General features: G+C 34.0%; 1 protein-coding gene, 1 long non-coding RNA gene and 2 other non-coding genes across 5 annotated transcripts; all 4 read left to right on the plus strand.

Annotated features, from left to right (window-relative positions):
• Positions 1 to 249: 249 nt before the first annotated feature.
• LOC120190342 (high mobility group B protein 3-like) lies at positions 250 to 1,928 on the plus strand. Of its 2 annotated transcripts, XM_039193437.1 has the most exons (8): positions 250 to 373; positions 478 to 526; positions 639 to 746; positions 970 to 1,027; positions 1,105 to 1,149; positions 1,234 to 1,314; positions 1,431 to 1,541; positions 1,610 to 1,928. In XM_039193437.1, exons 2-8 carry the CDS (start codon positions 486 to 488, stop codon positions 1,625 to 1,627), a joined length of 462 nt encoding a protein of 153 aa, XP_039049368.1. In that variant the 5' UTR covers positions 250 to 373; positions 478 to 485; the 3' UTR covers positions 1,628 to 1,928. The 2 variants fall into 2 exon arrangements, with proteins under 2 accessions (XP_039049368.1, XP_039049369.1); XM_039193438.1 differs by lacking the exon at positions 250 to 373 and having other exon boundaries at positions 380 to 526.
• Positions 1,929 to 18,443: 16,515 nt separating this feature from the next.
• On the plus strand, positions 18,444 to 21,215 carry LOC120190080. The gene is made up of 3 exons (XR_005522593.1): positions 18,444 to 18,531; positions 20,702 to 20,951; positions 21,049 to 21,215. It is a non-coding gene; the product is annotated as an uncharacterized LOC120190080 (long non-coding RNA).
• On the plus strand, positions 19,358 to 19,421 carry LOC120190798. The gene has a single exon (XR_005522643.1). It is a non-coding gene; the product is annotated as a small nucleolar RNA snoR101 (small nucleolar RNA).
• Positions 19,723 to 19,787, plus strand: LOC120190799. Its single transcript, XR_005522644.1, has one exon. It is a non-coding gene; the product is annotated as a small nucleolar RNA snoR101 (small nucleolar RNA).
• Positions 21,216 to 21,429: the final 214 nt, after the last annotated feature.

Consider the following 21,429-nt stretch of genomic DNA (forward strand, 5'->3'; position numbering starts at 1 on the left):
TTCTATCATTGATTTTAATCTCACGGGTATGTTATCTAATCTTACTAATGAATTTTAAGAATAAAATTATTCTTAATGTTTATCCAAACGAACTTTAAGAGCGGTACTGGATGCACGGTGAAAAAAGGACGCCCTATCTAGTCCAGTCCAGTCCAGTCCAGTCCAGTCCAGTCCAGTTCCGTTGAATGGAATCTTAAATTTTAGCCCAATGCTCAATGGTTAATGCGCAACGTCCTCAGCCCATCCTCTAATTTTCATTTCCAGCGCAATTAAACTTTAATTTGCAACTTAATCTCTCTTTATCTCCTTCTCGCCTTTCTATATCTAGTTTTCCTTCTATCTCCCCTCATCCCTAACTCTACCTTACCGACAGGTATTTCCCCTCGACCTTCATTAATTTTCATAATTTTCCCACGAATCTTCCCTTTTTCCTATCGATTTTCGTTTTTCTCTATTGATCTTCTATCTTAATTGCAGAATTCAACATGAAGGGAGGTAAATCCAAGTCAGATGCTAAGAGTGGCAGGTTCTTTTTTTCTTCTCTTTACCTTATTCATATGGATTGTTCTGAGATCTCAGATCTAGATGAGGGCTTTACGTTTCTTGTCGGTTGACTTTATTCTCTGATTCGTTGATAGGCTCGCAGTGAACAAGAAATCAACCGCCAAAGCTGGAAAGAAAGCGGGCAAGGCAGCTAAGGATCCAAACAAGCCAAAGAGACCTGCTAGCGCCTTCTTCGTTTTCATGTAATCTTTCACAATTCTCTCCTGTATATGTTGGGCTTTTCTTTATATTTTTTTGGTCATGGAAAGCTCTGGCGTTTATATTCTTCGTGTAAACCACAATTGAAGAGGTGAATTGAATGATTCTTCTTCGGGTCAAAGCTAATTTCAACCTTCAAATAATTACTTCGTTGACTTAAGATTATATCCTTATCTAATTCGGTAATATTGACATCTGGATCTTTAGGGAGGAGTTCCGTGTGCAATACAAAAAGGAACACCCTAAAAACAAATCTGTTGCTGCTGTAAGTATGAAATATATTTTTTATTTCTTCTTTTTGAAGACGTAGCTTTCTTATATTTCTAGTGTGGTTAAAATTAGGTCGGCAAAGCCGGTGGAGATAAATGGAAGAGCTTGTCTGATGCTGTATGTACTCCTTTACTGTGTTCATCGTTAATAACAAAACATAAAAATATGTTTTCTGAATAATTTAATAACAATAAAATTTAGGAAAAAGCACCTTATATAGCAAAGGCAGAGAAGCGAAAGGCTGAGTATGAAAAGAACATGAAAGCCTACAATAAGAGACAGGTATTTCCAATATATTTCCAAATTAGTTGTTTTTAGGGTTTTCTCTCGATCTTGAAGTTTCTGTTTAGAGTTGTTAATAGTTCATAAACGTTCCCCCCTTTTTGGGATGACTACAGGCTGAAGGTCCCCAAGAAGAAGAAGAAGAAGAAGAAGAAGAAGAAGATGCGGAGTCTGAGAAGTCAAAGTCCGAGGTGAATGATGAGGATGATGAAGAGAGCAGCGGAGAGGTGAGTTTCAATAATTTTTTTTTGTTACTGATCTTGGTTGTTATTAAAATGTTTTTTTAATAATTCAGGAAGAAGATGATGACTAGGAAGGAAGGAAAGATCGAGGGAGGAGATATAGCATAATCAATGTAGGTTGGTGATAGTTGTTTGATCATAATCTTATCATGTTAATGCGTTTGATGCTTCCATGTTATTCCTTTTAGATGGGCATTCATGTCATCTAAAGGGCGAAATGTACCTCTAAATCCCGTTAGTTCCTTTTGACATTTGAGACATCCATAGTTGTAGATGGTGGAAGATTTACCTATTGCTATATATACGCACACTGTTTTATATTACTCTTGATTTTAAAGTTGAAGAATGGCTTGGGAAAAAAAATCCTTTTTATCCCTATAGTATTTTATTATATAACTTTGAACCACAACACTTCATCATGCACGCTGGTATTATTATTATGATGATGACATTGTGTTTGATTCATTTGTTGATTAAAGCATTGAACAATTCATTTTTATATAAATTGAGATGATAATAATAATAGTCAATAAATAACAAGCTTTATTGAGGGTTTTAGAAATTAGAAGCGTCTATTATTTTGTATCGCATGGTTGTTTGCCTTGTAACTGACGCTCATATTTGTCTTTGTGATTTTGTTTGATGGTTACTAGTTGTAGTGTTCATGTTTTTATTTCTCGTCTGAAAAGTAGAATACAGTTCCCCGTTTAGTACTATATATATTGTCTATTTACGACCTGGGGCTATGTGCTTACGATTTTTTGTTCTTTCTTGTTTTTGTTATTGCATCTGTCATTAAAGCTTGCCCTTACAACCTAATGAATTGTGATGTAATTTGGTATTTGGGCACTTCATTTATTTTCTGCTCTTGCACGAGCTTTTGACATGCTTTCTTTGTTTGCATATTTATATTTATGTTTGTGATTGCGTTAAGAGTGAATTTTTTTTGTTAGATATTGGTCAAAGGCCGAAATTATTCTTTGTTAATTATTATATTAAATTAAAATAAAGTGTTTAGGTGTTGCATTACTCGGAAACAAATCATGTTTATTTAAAAAAAATCGTGTTCGTGATGTAGTAACCTGTGAAGAGGAGTGGGATTGGGCCTTTTTGAGCCAATGGTTTTTGTGTTGCATTACTCGGAAACAAATCATGTTTATTTAAAAAAAATCGTGTTCGTGATGTAGTAACCTGTGAAGAGGAGTGGGATTGGGCCTTTTTGAGCCAATGGTTTTTGATCTATTGGTGTTAGCCCATATATTTAACGGTAAATATTAGTAATTTTTTAAGACGTTGCTGCTTTAGCCATTCAAAAAAATAAAAAATAAAGTTTATAGTTACGTTGAAGATAATTATATTTATTTTATAAAAATACATTAATTATAAATAATTAGTGTTATAGCTTTAATTAATGTTATAAAATTAATTATTGGTATATAAATATTTGTTAATGGATATGGTAATTAAGACTAATTTATGCTACATTGAATATATTAATATTATAATCACTGATTATTGGTTTTATTAGCTAGGGGTTTGTAAACACTAACATTGTTGTCTATGCAAAGAAAACTCGGAGCCAGTTTTATAGTTTTTTTTCTGCGCTCTTTCTTTTCTAATATTACTTTTTTTTGCCCTTTCGGAGTTAATTGCATCAGTCCCCAAACTATTCCCAGCTTTTGTAATAATTCCTGAACTTTGAAACATTCTAAATTAGTTTCAACCTATCAATATCATTTGAAGACGTCATTATGTTAGTTTTCAACTATTAAATGTCAATTCAAGTTTAACGTAAAGCATATTTAAATTTTGGATTAATGGTCACTTGTCTATGTAGTAGATCCAAATTATCATTTTTACTCCTATTTTATTTTTCGTATTAATTTAACCTTTAAAATTGTTTAATTGCATCATTCTATATCATATCCTTAATTTAAAACCTTAAATTGATAACCCTTAACTATAACCCCATAACCTATAAACCTTAAACCTTAATCTCTATTTTAAAACCCTCAATTTAAGATTTCAAGTGAGGGGAAGGGTATAAAATGATGTGATTGAACAACTTTGAGGGCTAAATTGATACGAAAATATTATAGGGGCGAAAATGATAAATTGAGTCTACTACTGGGGTAAAAGTGACCCTTTTCCTTAATATTATTACATCAAATTTTAAATACATAAGCACATATTATATGAATAGTTTGGAACTATCATGTAAAAAATAATCATTATCATTAAAATTTGTTAAGATCATTTCTAACATGTTAGATTTAAATTGTTCATACGATATTGTAGATTAACTTGTTTGAAATAAAGACTGCAAATTAAAGACTTGTTTAAAATGATATTATTAGTTTGAAGATTAAATTATAATATTTTGCTTTACCCGTGTTTTCGCTGAGTTGGATGACACGTGTGTAAGGCGCATCCTCGGGGACGCGCCTTTCGCCAGCTCGACTGCCACATATTTTGTTTAATAATAAATATTTATTATTATTTATTATAAATAATATATATTATGTAAAGTGTTTCGATATAATGTAAGAATTATCAAATGTATTTTGTTAATGGTGTTAAAGGTGGAGTGAATTATCTACATTAATGATATAACAATATATGAAAACCAGTTTTGACTTTATTGTAGTTATAGGAAAATGTATGAAATTATAATATTACACATATGGTTATATTATTATTTTGATTTAATTATCGATCTATTAATTTTATCAGTTAATATTTAAATGTTATCAATCTAGTCATCTCTTATCAATATTTAACGAAATATTGATGCATAAGTTAAAATTAGTATAATTACATATTTAATCTTCAAGACTTACATATTTTATGAAATTAATCTTATTGAAATTTAATTTAATTTAATCCTCCAATCAGAACAGAAATGTGTCATCGTATACATTTTTTAATAACTTTAATTTGTTTAATTAATCTTTTTCTCTACTTAGAAGGTGGAATATTATTATATATTTTAAAAAAATTATAACTAATAATATAATTATTATATTAAATAAAATATTAAAAATATTATGTATTAAAAGTTAAAAAAATTATTAGGTGTACATACATTGACAAATTATATAAATGCAATAACATTAAATTATTAGAAACAAAAACATTCATTTAAATACAATATTAATTAATAAGAGTTAACGTTTATATGATGATAACAGAGCTGGACATTTTTTCTATATGCCCGATGTTTCTACAATGCCCATCGTTTTGTGTTCTGTTGACTTCTCCCGAATATCCATATCACAATGTATTTAGTAGATTTTGGGACGACCTGAGTCCCTCAATAGCAATGGATCTGATACAATTGTAAGCCAAGTTTGAATCTCATTTGGGTCTCTTTCGTTTCCTATGGGCGGAAACTCAAATTCATATACCTTGAATACTTGGAAAGTTGGTATACGAGATCAACATAATTTTGTAGTCCAAATGCGAATGTGAGCAAGCAGCAATGACATGAGAGGATATTGAGTGCTTGAAAGAACCACAATCGCACCACCTCTCTGCAGATTAACTCTGAAAGAGTTAGCTCCAATCCCTATAGCGGTGGCATTTCGGTTACACGAAACAATTCACCGGGTGCGAGAAAATTTGTAACTAACATCCCATTTGATGCAGCACTTTTTTCTGTAATCAACTAGTCTTAGGTGGTAAATAGTCTGTTTTGCATCCAGGTAAGAGCTTGTCCACCGAGCTTTGCAAAAGTTGACCCAAACGAAAATAAGTCGTTTTAACCAACGCCGTGACTGGTAAATGACACGCCCCCTTTAAGGTTGAATTTATTGCTTCAGCCAAGTTTGTTGTCATATGACCATAGTGATACCCCCCGTTATATGCATTTGTCCACATTTCTTTGCTGATGTCCATAATGTACTCGCACCCCTTCTTATTTTTGCCAAACAGCTCTTGTAGATCGACTCAACCTTGAGGTAAGAGTTCGTAACCTAAGCCATTAGGAATATGTAATAGTTAATATGAAGTAAAAAGTAATAAGAAAATTGATAGAAAAATTGGGAAAAAGTAAATACTCATCCGCACGACTAACTGACGTTCATCGTTCTTCTTGTAATTCTGTATAGTTTGCAGCAATATGACGGACACAAAACGATGTTGAACATGTGGACTTTGAGGTAAGAGTTCGTAACCTAAGCCATTAGGAATATGTAATAGTTAATATGAAGTATAAATAAGTAATAAGAAATTGATAGAAAAATTGGGAAAAAGTAACATACTCATCCGCACGACTAACTGACGTTCATCGTTCTTCTTGTAATTTCTGTAATAGTTTGCAGCAATATGACGGACACAATAACGATGTTGAACATGTGGAGGTCTATACATTGTACCCAAAGAGTCCATTGCTGCTTTTATCCCGGCTCCTCGGTCTGAAATAATGCATACTCGTTCTCTGGTGACAACATGTAAACGTAAATTTTTAAGGAAAAAAGCTCAAGACTCAGTGTCTTCTCCTTGAACGAGGGCAAACGCAACAGGAAGAATATTGTGGTTTCCATCTTGGACCACAACCAATAATAAAACTTGTTTGTATGTAACACCCCCAACCCGTATCCGACCCGGATACGAGTCCGAAGTGTCACATTGACTTTTCAAACATTTATTCGTATGAAATAGTGAGTAATTTAAAAACTTTTATAACATTTAACTTATTCAAAACGTTTACAAAATATATCAGAGTTCATACAATTTATATCTTTAGACTACACGCCAACTACACTCTATATACAGTACATATATTTTCTGATCTGACATTTGGTAAGGAGAACTGACCTGTCTTGCTCCGCATTACTCTTTACTCTTCTCGAAATCTACGTGTGAAACAATCACACGCTAAGTCGTTGACTTAGTGAGGCATATAAAACATATAGTATTTCATATAACATAAATCATACATAAACATATACCATCATTATCATTAAGAAACACACATAACATCATATGGTTCATGTAACACATTTCAAACCGCTTACCTTTGATAATCATTTATAAACCCATCGTATGCATATCACATTCAATATGTTTATTTGATCTCTTTATTAGCCCATGTACACTATTGAGAACTTAAGGTATATGAGTACATTGAGGTTGTGCACTAATGCTGTCACCACAGCTCGTATCAATTCCCTCATGGGGCACCGAACCTTAGTTCAGTATTCGTTCCGAAGGACCAGTCCATAGATTCCGAAGAACCTAGGTAAACAATCCATATGTCCCGAAGAACATAGGTAAACAGTCCATATGTCCCGAAGAACATAGGTAAACAGTCCATATGTCCCGAATAACATAGGTAAACAATCCATATGTCCCGAAGAACATAGGTAAACCCTCAACCCTTGGCATGCCAACTATACCACTAGCTCTTTTATCACATAACATGGGTATTAACATTCATAACAGTTCACTTTACTTATTCATATCCTTTGTCTTATGAACATATATCTTTTTTTTTCAGTCACGTACCAAATGTACGTGTAATCATTGATCTTATAATCACATGTTCATTCTCTTCGGTCACATACCATATGTATGTGTAAACATATATCTAATATCATATAACACGCATCACAATTGCATATATTCACATAAATCATTTCTTATAGCTTTATTCATATCACATATTCATATAAGCTCATATCTTATTTCACATATACTTTCCATATAACTTATATATCTCATAATCACACAAATCATAACATTGATCACCAATCAAATAACATTTTAGGAGTTACTTCTTACCATAGTAACTCCATCACTGGCTCATCGCAAGCCAAATGTTTATTCAATAATAGTACAAATTAAATTGCTCACCTTAGCTTTGCTTTGATTCGATTCTAATCCTTCAGTTGATTCGGAATGGGATCACGTTCTATATCTACATAATCAATATGATCTATATCAGTATCATACTTGCTTTGATTCGATTCTAATCCTTCAGTTGATTCGGAATGGGATCACGTTCTATATCTACATAATCATATATAGATCTATATCAGTATCATAACTAATATACTCTAATGGTTTACTCTTTAGACCAAGAGAAAAGTCAATTTCATCTTTTAATGAAGGTATGCATCGATGCACTACTGATGCATCGGTGCATAAAAGGTATTCGATGTTGTATTATTGCTGAGATGCATCGATGCACTCCTTATGCATCGATGCACCGATTGCATTCGATGTTTCACTATTAATGGGATGCATCGATGCACTACTTATGAATAGATGCATGAATTGCATTCGATGTCTTTATTTTAAAAGAGTGCATCGATGCATTACCAATGCATCGGTGCACATTCAAACAAATTTATGGGTTTTAACCTTGATGCATCGATGCACTATGAATGTGCATCGATGCACTATGAATGTGCATCGATGCACTCTGCCCAGAACCTCTTTATGAACCTGAAAATCTATTCATTTTGGATTACATCCTTCATGTTCAATCCCTTCTTTCACTCTTAACTCTAGTACACATCCTTAAACCAATTTATACTCATTTATTTCATCTTAAACCTCAAAATCCTATATTCCATATGTAATTCAAGAATTACATCAATAATCAAACATGTTTGAATTCCACTTTTAACACTTCATATATCTTAACTAGATTGATGACAAGTTAAATCCAACTTTCAATTCTTATTATAAACTCTATTTCAAGATTTCATTCAAGAACCACTAATATTTAATCTTCTCTATCTCCTTTATCTTTTGATTTTAGGACAACCTAAGCTTTCCATAAGCTTAGTTATCATCTAATGATCAAAACCCAATCTTAAACTTAACAGATAATTAACTAAGTAGAAGACTCACATTTGAGCTTGGAGATACGGGAGGAGAGGAAGAAGAAGAAGAAAAGAGAGTTTCTGGAGAAATCTCTCAATCTTATCCTATATATATCATTATCTTATCATTTCCAAGTCAAATGACCACTTTGCCCTTAAAATCCTTTAATAATTACTAACAACTTTTAGGATTTATTTTCAGATAAATCATTGAACTAATTCATTCTTCTACTTTAATCATCAAATTCTGAAACTTTACAATTAAGTCACTAACCCATAGTTTGGGATGTTACAACTCTCCCCTCCTTATAAGAAATTCGTCCTCGAATTTCACTGCACATCTTGATAAGAACATATCTTCTAATGTTCTTATGTTGCTTCCCTGACTTATTCTTTCTTGTCATCATCGGACACTTACTTTTCAATCCTTTAGTTTTCCAACTATCTTTTTCGTTATACATTCATCTTTTGTTGCTTATCATATAAACAATAACCAGTAATATCAATCCATTGTTGTCTTTTCTCTCATTCGATTATGCATTTTTCCTTTGACCTTTCTAAAATTCATATAATGTTACTTATCCTGTAGACAGTAACATCAATTCTTATCACTCTAAATCAAAAATCAATCAATTGATTTCTTTCTTCATTTTCTAATTAATTCACCACAATCCAAACGTTTACTCATTCTTTCATCATTGTCTATATTACGATACACATAATCTCTTCATATAACCTTACATACTTTTCTTACTTCTAATCAAACTTATAATCTGCACTTACTTATAACCCTTTATCATATTTAATCCTTTAAACACCATCTTTTCATTTCTTTATCCATTTATCCTTTTATTATAAAAATCTTCTTATAATTGTATTTTCCTTCATCAGCTTCTAATCCTTTAACTTAATATACTCCAACTTCATAACTCTGTTAAACAACATCGATTCTTCTAATCTAAAGCAAAAACCTTCATCTAACCATTCATATACATTCTTTGCAATTGGAATTATTTCAACAATTACCAAATCTCAATACTCATCTCACCCCTTTATAATACTTTTCCCGCTTCAATTTTAATAACTCTAACAGAACTTTTAATCTAATTCACAAAGGTGGTCTTTAACCTTGGTTTATTATCAATTAAATCATTGTTTAATCTTTCAGTACCAGACCATACTAATTGAGTCTGTCTGACTCTCTTTGATGGTACTTAACTCTATGAAGCACCAATTCTCTTAATCATATCCACACTCTTGCTTATACCCAATATTATCTCTTCGTTTCAAACTCATAAGCTCTGGCTTCATATACCTTATACACTTGTTACTGATGCACTTATCCTTGAACTCTTTTACAAATTCTCACTAATTCATTTAATCTTTTTAACGTCCTTATGGTGACACTCATTCACCATATTCCATCTTATCCACATAATAACAAACTTCTCAATTTAATTTCTCCACTATGGAGAAATGAACATCTTCTAGCATTATCTTCATATCATTTATCCAAAGGTCTGTAACAACAGAGCCTTCCTCAAATTCACCCTTGAGCTCGGGTGCTCATAACTCTTTTAACTATTTTAATACATTCATTCTATGAGTTAACGAAGTATACAATTGAAAACACATCGGAATATCATTCAACATCATGACTCATTCTCTAATCTTATACAGACATTCCCTGAGGTTTTCGCTCTTCTCCCTGCCTGGCCAGGGTAGGTGAATGCTATTACCTTCAGGTCTATCGTCTTGTATTTCACTTTACAAACTCTCATATCATTTCTTCTATCACATATCACGTGTGCATATAATCATCCAATTCATATCATATAACATGTCATTTAACTCTATTAACAAGACATCACACTCCTTACCCTATCATATCAGATTTTTTTTTTCACTTTGTGTTGGCATGTGCACTTTTTAAAACACTTTTGATTTCGTTTTTAGCCTAGAATCGGCTAAACCGTAGCTCTGATACCATTAAATGTAACACCCCAACCCGTATCCGACCCGGACACGAGTCTGAAGTGACACATTGACTTTTCAAACATTTATTCGTATAAAATAGTGAGTAATTTAAAAACTTTTATAACATTTAACTTATTCAAAACGTTTACAGAATATATCAGAGTTCATACAATTTATATCTTTAGACTACACACCAACTACACTCTATATACAGTACATATATTTTCTGATCTGACATTTGGTAAGGAGAACTGACCTGTCTTGCTCCGCATTACTCTTTACTCTTCTCGAAACCTACGTGTGAAACAATCACACGCTAAGTCGTTGACTTAGTGAGGCATATAAAACATATAATATTTCATATAACATAAATCATACATAAACATATACCATCATTATCATTAAGAAATACACATAACATCATATGGTTCATGTAACACATTTCAAACCACTTACCTTTGATAATCATTTATAAACCCATCGTATACATATCACATTCAATATGTTTGTTTGATCTCTTTATTAGCCCATGTACACTATTGAGAACTTAAGGTATGTGAGTACATTGAGGTTGTGCACTAATGTTGTCACCACAGCTCGTATCAATTTCCTCATGGGGCACCGAACCTTTCAGTATTCATCCCGAAGGACCAGTCTATAGATTCAAAAAGAACCTAGGTAAACAGTCCATATGTCCCGAAGAACATAGGTAAACCCTCGACCCTTGGCATGCCAACTATACCACTAGCTCTCTTATCACATAACATGGGCATTAACATTCATAACAGTTCACTTTACTTATTCATATCCTTTGTCTTATGAACATATATCTTTTCTTTTCAGTCACGTGCCAAATGTACGTGTAATCATTGATCTTATAATCACATGTTCATTCTCTTCGGTCACATACCATATGTATGTGTAAACATATATCTAATATCATATAACACGTATCACAATTGTATATATTCACATAAATCATTTCTTATAGCTTTATTCATATCACATATTCATATAAGCTCATATCTTATTTCACATATACTTTCCATATAACTTATATATCTCATAATCACACAAATCATAACATTGATCACCAATCAAATAACATTTTAGGAGTTACTTCTTACCATAGTAACTTCATCACTGGCTCATCGCAAGCCAAATGTTTATTCAATAATATAAGTACAAATTAAATTGCACTCACCTTAGCTTTGCTTTGATTCGATTCTAATCCTTCAGTTGATTCGGAACGGGATCACGTTCTATATCTACATAATCATACATAGATCTATATCAGTATCATAACTAATATACTCTAATGGTTCACTCTTTAGACCAAGAGAAAAGTCAATTTCATCTTTTAATGAAGGTATGCATCGATGTACTACTGATACATCGGTGCATAAAAGGTATTCGATGTTGTATTATTGCTGAGATGCATCGATGCACTCCTTATGCATCGATGCACCGATTGCATTCGATGTTTCACTATTAATGGGATGCATCGATACACTACTTATGCATCGATGCACGAATTGCATTCGATGTCTTTATTTTAAAAGAGTGCATCGATGCATTACCAATGTATCGGTGCACATTCAAACAAATTTCTGGGTTTTAACCTTGATGCATCGATGCACTATGAATGTGCATCGATGCACTCTGCCCAGAACCTCTTTCTGAACCAGAAAATCCATTCATTTTGGATTACATCCTTCATGTTCAATCCCCTCTTTCACTCTTAACTCTAGTACACATCCTTAAACCAATTTATACTCATTTATTTCTTCTTAAACCTCAAAATCCTATATTTCATATGTAATTTAAGAATTACATCAATAATCTAACATGTTTGAATTCCACTTTTAACACTTCATATATCTTAACATGTTTGAACCACTAATCTTTAATCTTCTCTATCTCCTTTATCTTTTGATTTTAGGACAACCTAAGCTTTCCATAAGCTTAGTTATCATCTAATGATCAAAACCCAATCTTAAACTTAACAAATAATTAACTAAGTAGAAGACTCACCTTTGAGCTTGGAGATACGGGAGGAGAGGAAGAAGAAGAAGAAAAGAGAGTTTCTGGAGAAATCTCTCAATCTTATCCCATATATATCATTATCTTATCCTTTCCAAGTCAAATGACCACTTTGCCCTTAAAATCCTTTAATAATTACTAACAACTTTTAGGATTTATTTTTAGATAAATCATTGAACTAATTTATTCTTCTACTTTAATCATCAAATTCTGAAACTTTACAATTAAGTCACTAACCTATAGTTTGGGATGTTACATTGTATTTCCCATTCAAGAAAGTACTATCAATTTGGGCAACTGGTTTACAGTACTTGACTGCATTAATACACTGAGGGTAAATCCAAAAGACACGGTAAAATTGGCAGCGATCGCGAACCATTCGATCATTCACGTAATGATGTTGAGTTTCGAACTCAACAATTGTCCCAGGATTAAGTCTTTGCACAACATGAAACCAACTGGGCAGCTCGTTGTAAGAGGAATCCCATTCGCCATGAAGTTTGCAAATGGCATTCTGTTTTGCCAACCACGCTTTTTTATATGAGACAGTGTACCCATATTGTGACTGTATAGCAGAAATTAACACTGCAACAGCTATATGAGAGCTTTGCTTCACAATGGGCATGATTGCTTGACAAATAATGTTGGATTCCAAGTTGGGATGAATAATGTTGGATTCCAAGTTGGGATGATCCTGGTTTATACCTGTTGCACAACATGTATGAGGACCGTTGTATCTTGTTAGTTCCCATAAGTTGTTCTTCCTCTTCCTCTTTGATACACGGACCATCCATTGACATCCGTTGTCACGTTGGACGCAGTAGCAGACATATTTCTCCGTGTTAGATCGATCAACTCGGGACTTAACTGAGTTACAAATATTGTAACTCTTTATTGCCATCATTGCTTCCTCCTTCGATGCGAACTCCATTCCAATATGTAAATTATCGTCATTGACTAATGATTGAAGTCCATAGTTGCCAACATCAGGAAGATCTGGAAATTCAGTCTCATACATTGCATCATAATCAGCCTCATACATATGTGCAGGAAGTTCGGCTGGTGTTGTATTTATCGGAACGTCATCCTCGTCATCATCAGAATGTACGTTAAACTGTGGTGAGTCAGGTTCAACGAATAATCCCGTTTCAACACCATCTGCACCTGATAATCCAATGTTGAGGTCAAATAAGTTCTCGCTTGCGTGTCCTCCCCTTGAACTTGAGGCCATTGTATCATGTGGGATGTGAATAGACTGCCGTCTCATTGGCATTTCCATATGTAAGTCGAAAACATTGGTAGATGAATGTCTGCCCCTTGAAGTAGAAGAGATGTTGCCATATGGATTATTGGTGAAGCCACGTGGGTTGAGATCATAAGCAGTTGCAGATGAATGCCTTCCTATTGAACTTGATGGCATGGTATCTGGCGTTGGATCCGCCATTAATGATGTGAAATCATTACAGATCAATTGTGTCGGGCTATCAACTTGATCAGCTTGATATGTAATGCCAAAGTGAGAGGAATATGAGAGACCACGAGTTGCACGAACCTCAATAAAAATGGCATACATTTCAATAAGAGATTGTGAACTCTCCATATGAGCATCAACCATCATAGAAACATCATCATCATTTGAAAGCTGAAATGATGTATACGTGAGCGGAAATAGTTCAGTATGAAATCTGTACTGAAGTGAAAATAATCTTCTCTGGCCTGCTACACGAATCTTTAACGAAATTTTTGTGATTAACTCCTCAATTGTGATGTTTCTCTTCAAGGTTAAGGGGATATAATGATCTGACTCAAAAACAACCCCCTCTTCAGCTTCCTTAATTTCTCCATCATACAAAACAACAGCAGAAAGACGACTCATTTTCAGAGAATTTGAGAATTTAGAGTTTGAGAATTTGAGAATTTGAGAGCTTGTGAACTGAAGTTTGTTTTGAAAGTTTATAATATGTTGCATATAATAGTGTCTATAATCGGAGTACTATTCACATGAAGTCGCGTTCCCGGGGGTGCGCCTTCCATTATTTTGTCAGAGAATATGTTATCATTGCCCTATTATGTCACTCATGTCCCTCGGGGACACTATTCATATCAGTACCTATTATTTCTCAGGGGACTTGAAGGCGTGTTCCCGGGGGCACGCATTCCATTATTTTGTCAGAGAATATGTTATCATTACCCTATTATGTCACTCATGTCCCTCGGGGACACTATTCATATCAGTACCTATTATTTATCAAGGGACTTGAAGGCGCGTTCCCGGGGGCGTGCCTTCCATTATTTTGTCAGAGAATATGTTATCATTGCCCTATTATGTCACTCATGTCCCTCGGGGACACTATTCATATCAGTACCTATTATTTCTCAGGGGACTTGAAGGCGCGTTCCCGGGGGCACGCCTTCCATTATTTTGTCATAGAATATGTTATCATTGCCCTATTATGTCACTCATGTCCCTCGGGGACACTAGATATATCAGTACCTATTATTTCTCAGGGGACTTGAAGACGCGTTCCCGGGGGCGCGCCTTCCATTATTTTGTCAGAGAATATGTTATCATTGCCCTATTATATCACTCATGTCCCTCAGGGACACTATTCATATCAGTACCTATTATTTCTCAGGGGACTTGAAGGCGCTTTCCCGGGGGTGCGCCTTCTATTATTTTGTCAGAGAATATGTTATCATTTCCCTATTATGTCACTCATGTCCCTCGAGGACACTAGATGGATTGTGAAATCAGGTAAATTATAACCAAAATTTAACTGCTTTTGAAAGTTCAGCAAGTTAAGAATAACTTAAATTAAATTGTTATGTGAAGTTCGAATAAATTAGATAAAATTTTATGGATAAATTGAATAAATGTGAAGTGATAAGTTGATTGTGACATTGAAATTGTATGGAATGAGCATCGAGATGTTTTTACGAATAAATGTGAAGTGATAAGTTGATTTTAATGTATACGATTTAATATATATGTTAATGATAAAATCATATGTATGGACAAATTTAATTTCAATTTAAGTATTGTGAACTATAATTGGAATATAACTTTTAATTTCGAATACAATTGGAATATTAAGTTGAAATTTAATGTTAAATTTCGAATACTATAATTTATATTTTAATTATAAATTTTGAATAATATTATTTTTATTTTTATTTTAAATTTCGAATAATATAATTTGTATTTTAAAAACATTTATCAAACATTTAATGTTAAATGTGAATAAAAAATAACATTAAAAATATGTATGTAACAACCATGACACATTTAAATAACATAACCAAATTACATAAAATTCTGAAATATAACTATTTAAATAACATTAAAATACAACTGGATCACCGATGTCGTCTTCTCGAATGAGTTCCACATGGCAGTGGTTGTCTATTTCGTGGAGGATTTCTTCGTGGAACTTGTTCATCAGTCTCCTCAACTTCACTATCATCATCAGCAGCATTTTCTTCATTTGGTGTAGATGACGCTGAAGGGGCTGAAGGGCCTGTATAAAATAACGACCCTGGAGGAGTGCTAGTAACAATCCCACCGCTCCCCGAGAACTGTGAAAACTGTGGAAACATTGGCATCGATGTCTGTGATCCAAATGGAGATTGAGGTGTCTGCGAAGAAGCACCACCAGCCAAATAAGATGCATATGAACCATATGTTGGATCATTAAACATAGTCGTATATGCACCTCCATATGGTATAAAACCCTACGGGCTAGGCATGTAACCTGGCGGGCTAGGAATGTAACCCTGCGGGCTCGGAATGTAACCCTGCGGAGATGGCATATAAACTGGTGTGCTTGGCATATGAAGTGGAGGGCTGGGCATGTACCCCTGCGGCATCGACGAATAAGGATGTTGTGGTGGGACTGATGCAGAACCGGTAGCGCATTCTCTCCGTCCACGCATCGGGGGACGATGATATTGAGACAGTTGACGTCTTTCTCGGCACCTAGGAATGTTAACCCCTCGTGCTTCCGCCGAAAGTAGAAACGACTTTCTATTTTCATTAAACCAGTCCATATAGTTATCCGTAACCATATGACCAGTTTCAGTGTAATATTGTCGAGGGGCCAATAGTGTATATCGATTCTCCCAAAGCGCAATCCAATCTCTATGTCTTACCACCCAGTTAACATCTTTCTTTCCTCGTTTATCTATGTTATGCACGTCGCCTAAATTCCTAGGTGCTCCAGGAATATATTGCGTACAACCATACTGACGGAGCACGCGATCAACTGGATGCCACTCAATAATAGCATAACATATAAGAGGTATAACTGATATCCATACCTCTAATGACCCACTAAGGTGGGGTGGGATGCAAGCTTTCACTTCATCGCTCGCATAAGGTATCCACTGAAACTGAAATATAAATATACAATTTAAATAAATAAAATATTCTAATTATATCTAGCATTTTAAATTAAAATATTAATAATTAAAAAAATTTAAAAACATACCTCAGACCCAGCTTTCGTATCAATAAGTAAACGAATTTCCTCTAACCCAGTAGATATACTTTTATGGTCCTTTCTTTTCATCGACCACCTATGAAATATAATATAAACTAAATATCACCCTATTTAATTAAAAATATTTAAATCAAAATTTAGTTCGAAAATTACCTCAACAATAAGGGGAATACGTTTTCATTCACGATCGGGCATAAGAAAGGCATGCGGAACCACGCCCATGATTGTAGAAGCAGAAGACATCCACCGATAGCAGTTTTCTTATAATTCGTCGCCCGACACATTTCTCTAAAGAGAAATGCCAAAACTGCAGCGCCCCAACTATATCTTCCAGCTTCATCAAAATCAATCAGATGTCGCAACCACATATAATGCACCTGGTTGCGAGATTTGTCGTGCATCAATATTCCTCCAATTATTCGTAGAATATATGCCCGAGCACATGCCTTTGCTTGATCCTCTGAAGCATTTTCATTTAAAACCTCAAAATTAGCTTTCAACCAAGATAAAGCTATTCTACCTCCATTAAACTCTGGCAGAGCAGCTCCAAGATAATCAATGCACATTGACTGCCAATCACCATCCGCCATACCACACATCATATTTCCTTCGACGGGAAGCCCCAGATGCATAGAGACATCCTCCAATGTAATTGTTGCCTCTCCACATGGAAGGTGAAAAGTGTGTGTCTCGGGCCTCCACCTCTCAATCAGTGCAGAAATTAGGACAGGTTCGAGTTTGCAACCGCCAATAATTGTTGCAATATACCCGAACCCGACAGAAGCCAAATATGGCAAAATACGTTCCGGTGTCGGTATACGTGAATTTTTAATAAAAGTCTCTAAAATACGATCAATATCCTAAATAATATACATTATAAAAAATAAAAATTAATATAAATTCATAATAACTTTAAAATAAAAATAAATTTAAATATTAACATTAATTATAAAAATATTACCATATCGCTAAAATGTCTGGAGATATGATCAATATCCAATCGCAACAGCATTTCGTTTTCCATTATAACTGTAGACAAAACAATAAAATTAGCATACCAAAAATTAATAATTCTAAATAAATAATAATTATATAAATATTATTTTAATAAAAAAAATATATTACATAAATATTAATATAAAATATAATAACTATTTTAAAAAATACTAACATAAAAATAAATTTCTTACTACTAATAACAAATTTAAAACTCAAATAGTTAGAGAATTTGAATTATATAAGAGAGGAGAATATGATTTTGGTGTGAAGAATGAGGGAGAGTTGAGGGGGTTTATATAGGGGAGGAGGGGGTAGTTAGGGAAAATGGATGGGGGCATTTATGACATTTAATGGAAGGCGCGTTCCTGGGGATGCGCTTTCTACTCGTGGCAGTCGAGTCGGCGTCCCTGGGGATGCGCCTTTCACACGTGACATCTAATTCAGCGAAAATACGGGTAACGCGTGTCCCGAAGACGTTCCTTTCGCCAGTTCAGCCGAAAAGGTATCACTTTGAGAAATATATATTAAAGCGTATAGCCCTCTGCCCTACTATCTGCAGCTGCCAGGCTTCAATTTCCAATCGATGTAGACGAAGATCAGCTCGCCCTCTCCAGTCCTTAGCAGGTTTTCTTTCCATTAATCCTTTGATTTCGTCATGCTCTTATTCTCTGAATCTCCTTTTCTCCTTTTATTAGTTGCTATTATTGTTACCCGACACTCTTATAGGAATTACGGTTTCTTAAATTCCATTTGCTCATCTGTTCATTGCTCTTTTTGCTAAAGGGTGCATTTTTTTGTTTATAATAGCGGTTTCGTCCTTCTTTACCACAATAAATATCGAGAGAAGAATTTACGGTGTAGTGATTCGATAGTGCGCATGTGTGACCACTGTTTATCAAAGTGCTCTTCTTACTAGCTAACCATTTATTTGGTTAGTCCTTCACTTAATGATTATAGATTTGTGCTTTCGATTTATATTTTTCGGCTCATCATGTACGAACGGCAATGCAATCTTTTGATTATCTGTCATTAAATTGTTGGTGGTGGGAAGAGGGAGAAAAAGCTTTTAATTGTTATGACTTTTAATTGTGGTGCAAAGCTTGGGCGCGTGAGTTTACCGGTTGAGAAGTATATGTACTGATGCATTTCTTGTGGCACTGCATTTTACAAATTACAATAGATCATTTACATTTCCCCTTCTAGTGTTTTGTTTTCTTTTCAAAAGAAAGTATTTATTTGATCTGATTTGTGCATTTAGTGTGCCTTGCTGCTTCAAATTCTGAAGCCATGGCTTACCATTTTTTTCTAAATGGAAATAAACGATGCCCCCATATCCCTTCAAGGGAATCGTTTTCATCTATGTTCATCCTGATATGAGTTTAAGTAACAAATTAATTCATCAAATGACATTTATGACTTTTAAATTGTGTTGCAAAGCTAGGGCGCATGATGCTTACACTTGATCTCTGAACTTCAGGTAAGTTTACCTGTTGAGAAGTATATATCCTGATGCACTTCTCATTGCACCACATTTTACAAATTACAATAGGTCATGTTCTTTCATCCTTCCAGTCTTTTGTTTTATTTTTAAAACAAATAATTATTTGATCTGATTTATGTATTTAGTGTGCCTTGTTGCTCCAAAAGCTGAAGCTGGGGCTCACTTTTTTCTAGATGGAAATAAAAGATGGCCCCATATCCATACAAGGGAATCTTTTTCATCCATGTTCATCCTAATATGAGTTTAAATATCTAATTAATTCATCAAATGATAGTTATGACTTCTAAATTGTGGTACAAAGCTAGGGCGCATGATGCTTACACTTGATCTCTGAACTTCAGGTAAAGTTTGCCTGTTGATAAGTATATGTCCTTATGCACTTCTCGTTGCACCACATGTTACAAATTACAATAGGCCATTTTCTTTCACCCTTCCAGTCTTTTGTTTTCTTTTTAAAACAAATAATTAATTGATCTGATTTATGTATTTTGCATGCCTTGTTGCTTCAAAATCTGAAGCCGGGACTCACTTTTTTTCTAGATGGAAATAAAAGATGGCCCATATCCATACAAGGGAATCTTTTTCATCCATGTTCATCCTAATATGAGTTTAAATATTTAATTAATTCATTCAATAACAGTTTAAAAAATTGCTTCCTTTTTAAAAAGTAGGTGACTCATATTTTATTAGTGTATGTTTACTTATTTTCTCTAGTGTGTTTTGTACTATTTTTATAGATAATGCTTATTAGTATAGGCTGAGGAATGAGTTGTGAACGACCTTTGATCAACTTGGGTTATGTATATTGCATGAGTGCCAGTTCTACCATTAAACTATAATGGTTGCTTATTATTTTATTTGGGGTTACTGCAAGGCGTAAAGGATGAAAGCAATTCATAAGCGAAAACGTTAATTGCTAAAATACAGAATGCACATTGAGCAAATACCCATATATAACGGTGCAGTTAAGTTTCTTTTAAAAGGGGACATGTTTTTTTTGTTAATTCATACACATCCTCTGGATGCTATTTTTGACGGTGTTCTATTTTGATTCTGTTAATCATTTAAAGTGAAGAACTATTCTTAATCCCTTTTAACTACCTGTTGTGTGTGATTCTTTCCTATAATTAGATGAGCATTATGCCTTCAATTGCTATCATTCCTAAGATCTTATTGACAATGCATGTAAGAACAATTGGTAAATCTTAGAATTTTAATGTGAATAAAAGGGATGTTTTGTAGTGGACACAGCCTATGGATGATGTCCTCATCAATGCTCTCTTGCACCAACAGAGTTTGGGAAACAGGGTTGATAAGGTCTTCACTACAATGGCATATGAAAATATGGTGAATGAATTGCATGAAAACATTGGGATGCCAATTGAGAAAGGTCTTCACTACAAGAATTGCTAATTACACGATAAATTGTTGATGCTTTTTGCTAAAGATTGTGAAAAGAGAGGAGCTAAAGGGGGGTCAATTTGGTGGTAGCTCAATAGGCAGAGGAGTATTTGATGGTATTCCTTTGCAAGATGTAGTTGGTGTGAATATGGAAGATAATGACACGAATGATACCAGCCAAGTTGATTCACAAGCAGCATCCCAGCCAGCAACATCATCGAAAGGGAGAAAACGCAAAGCGACAAGAGATGAAATATTCAAGAGGTAGTTTAAAAGCATAAGGGAAGCAATTAAAGATGTAGCAGAAGCAATCAGGGAGGGGATGTTATAGCTGATGAGAGAGGAGGACCACATGTTTAATCAGAGCTGGAAGTATTTGAAGAATTAGTGAACATCAGTGTTGAAATACAGTTTAATCAGAGCCGGTATATAAAATTGCGGTATCAATACATCATTTATTTATTTATTTTTTGGATAATCAATACATCATTTATTACTTAAAATTAATGGTCAAGATTTACTATAAATCGTTTATCAGGCGGTTTCTACGATTATTTATACCATAAACTTTGATTTGAAAGGTAAAACTAATATTTATAGGCTTGCAGCTTATTACTATT

This window comes from Hibiscus syriacus, unplaced genomic scaffold, assembly GCF_006381635.1.
Source record: "Hibiscus syriacus cultivar Baekdansim isolate YM2019G1 unplaced genomic scaffold, ASM638163v2 tig00116962_pilon, whole genome shotgun sequence".
NCBI classification, from domain to species: Eukaryota; Viridiplantae; Streptophyta; class Magnoliopsida; order Malvales; family Malvaceae; genus Hibiscus; species Hibiscus syriacus.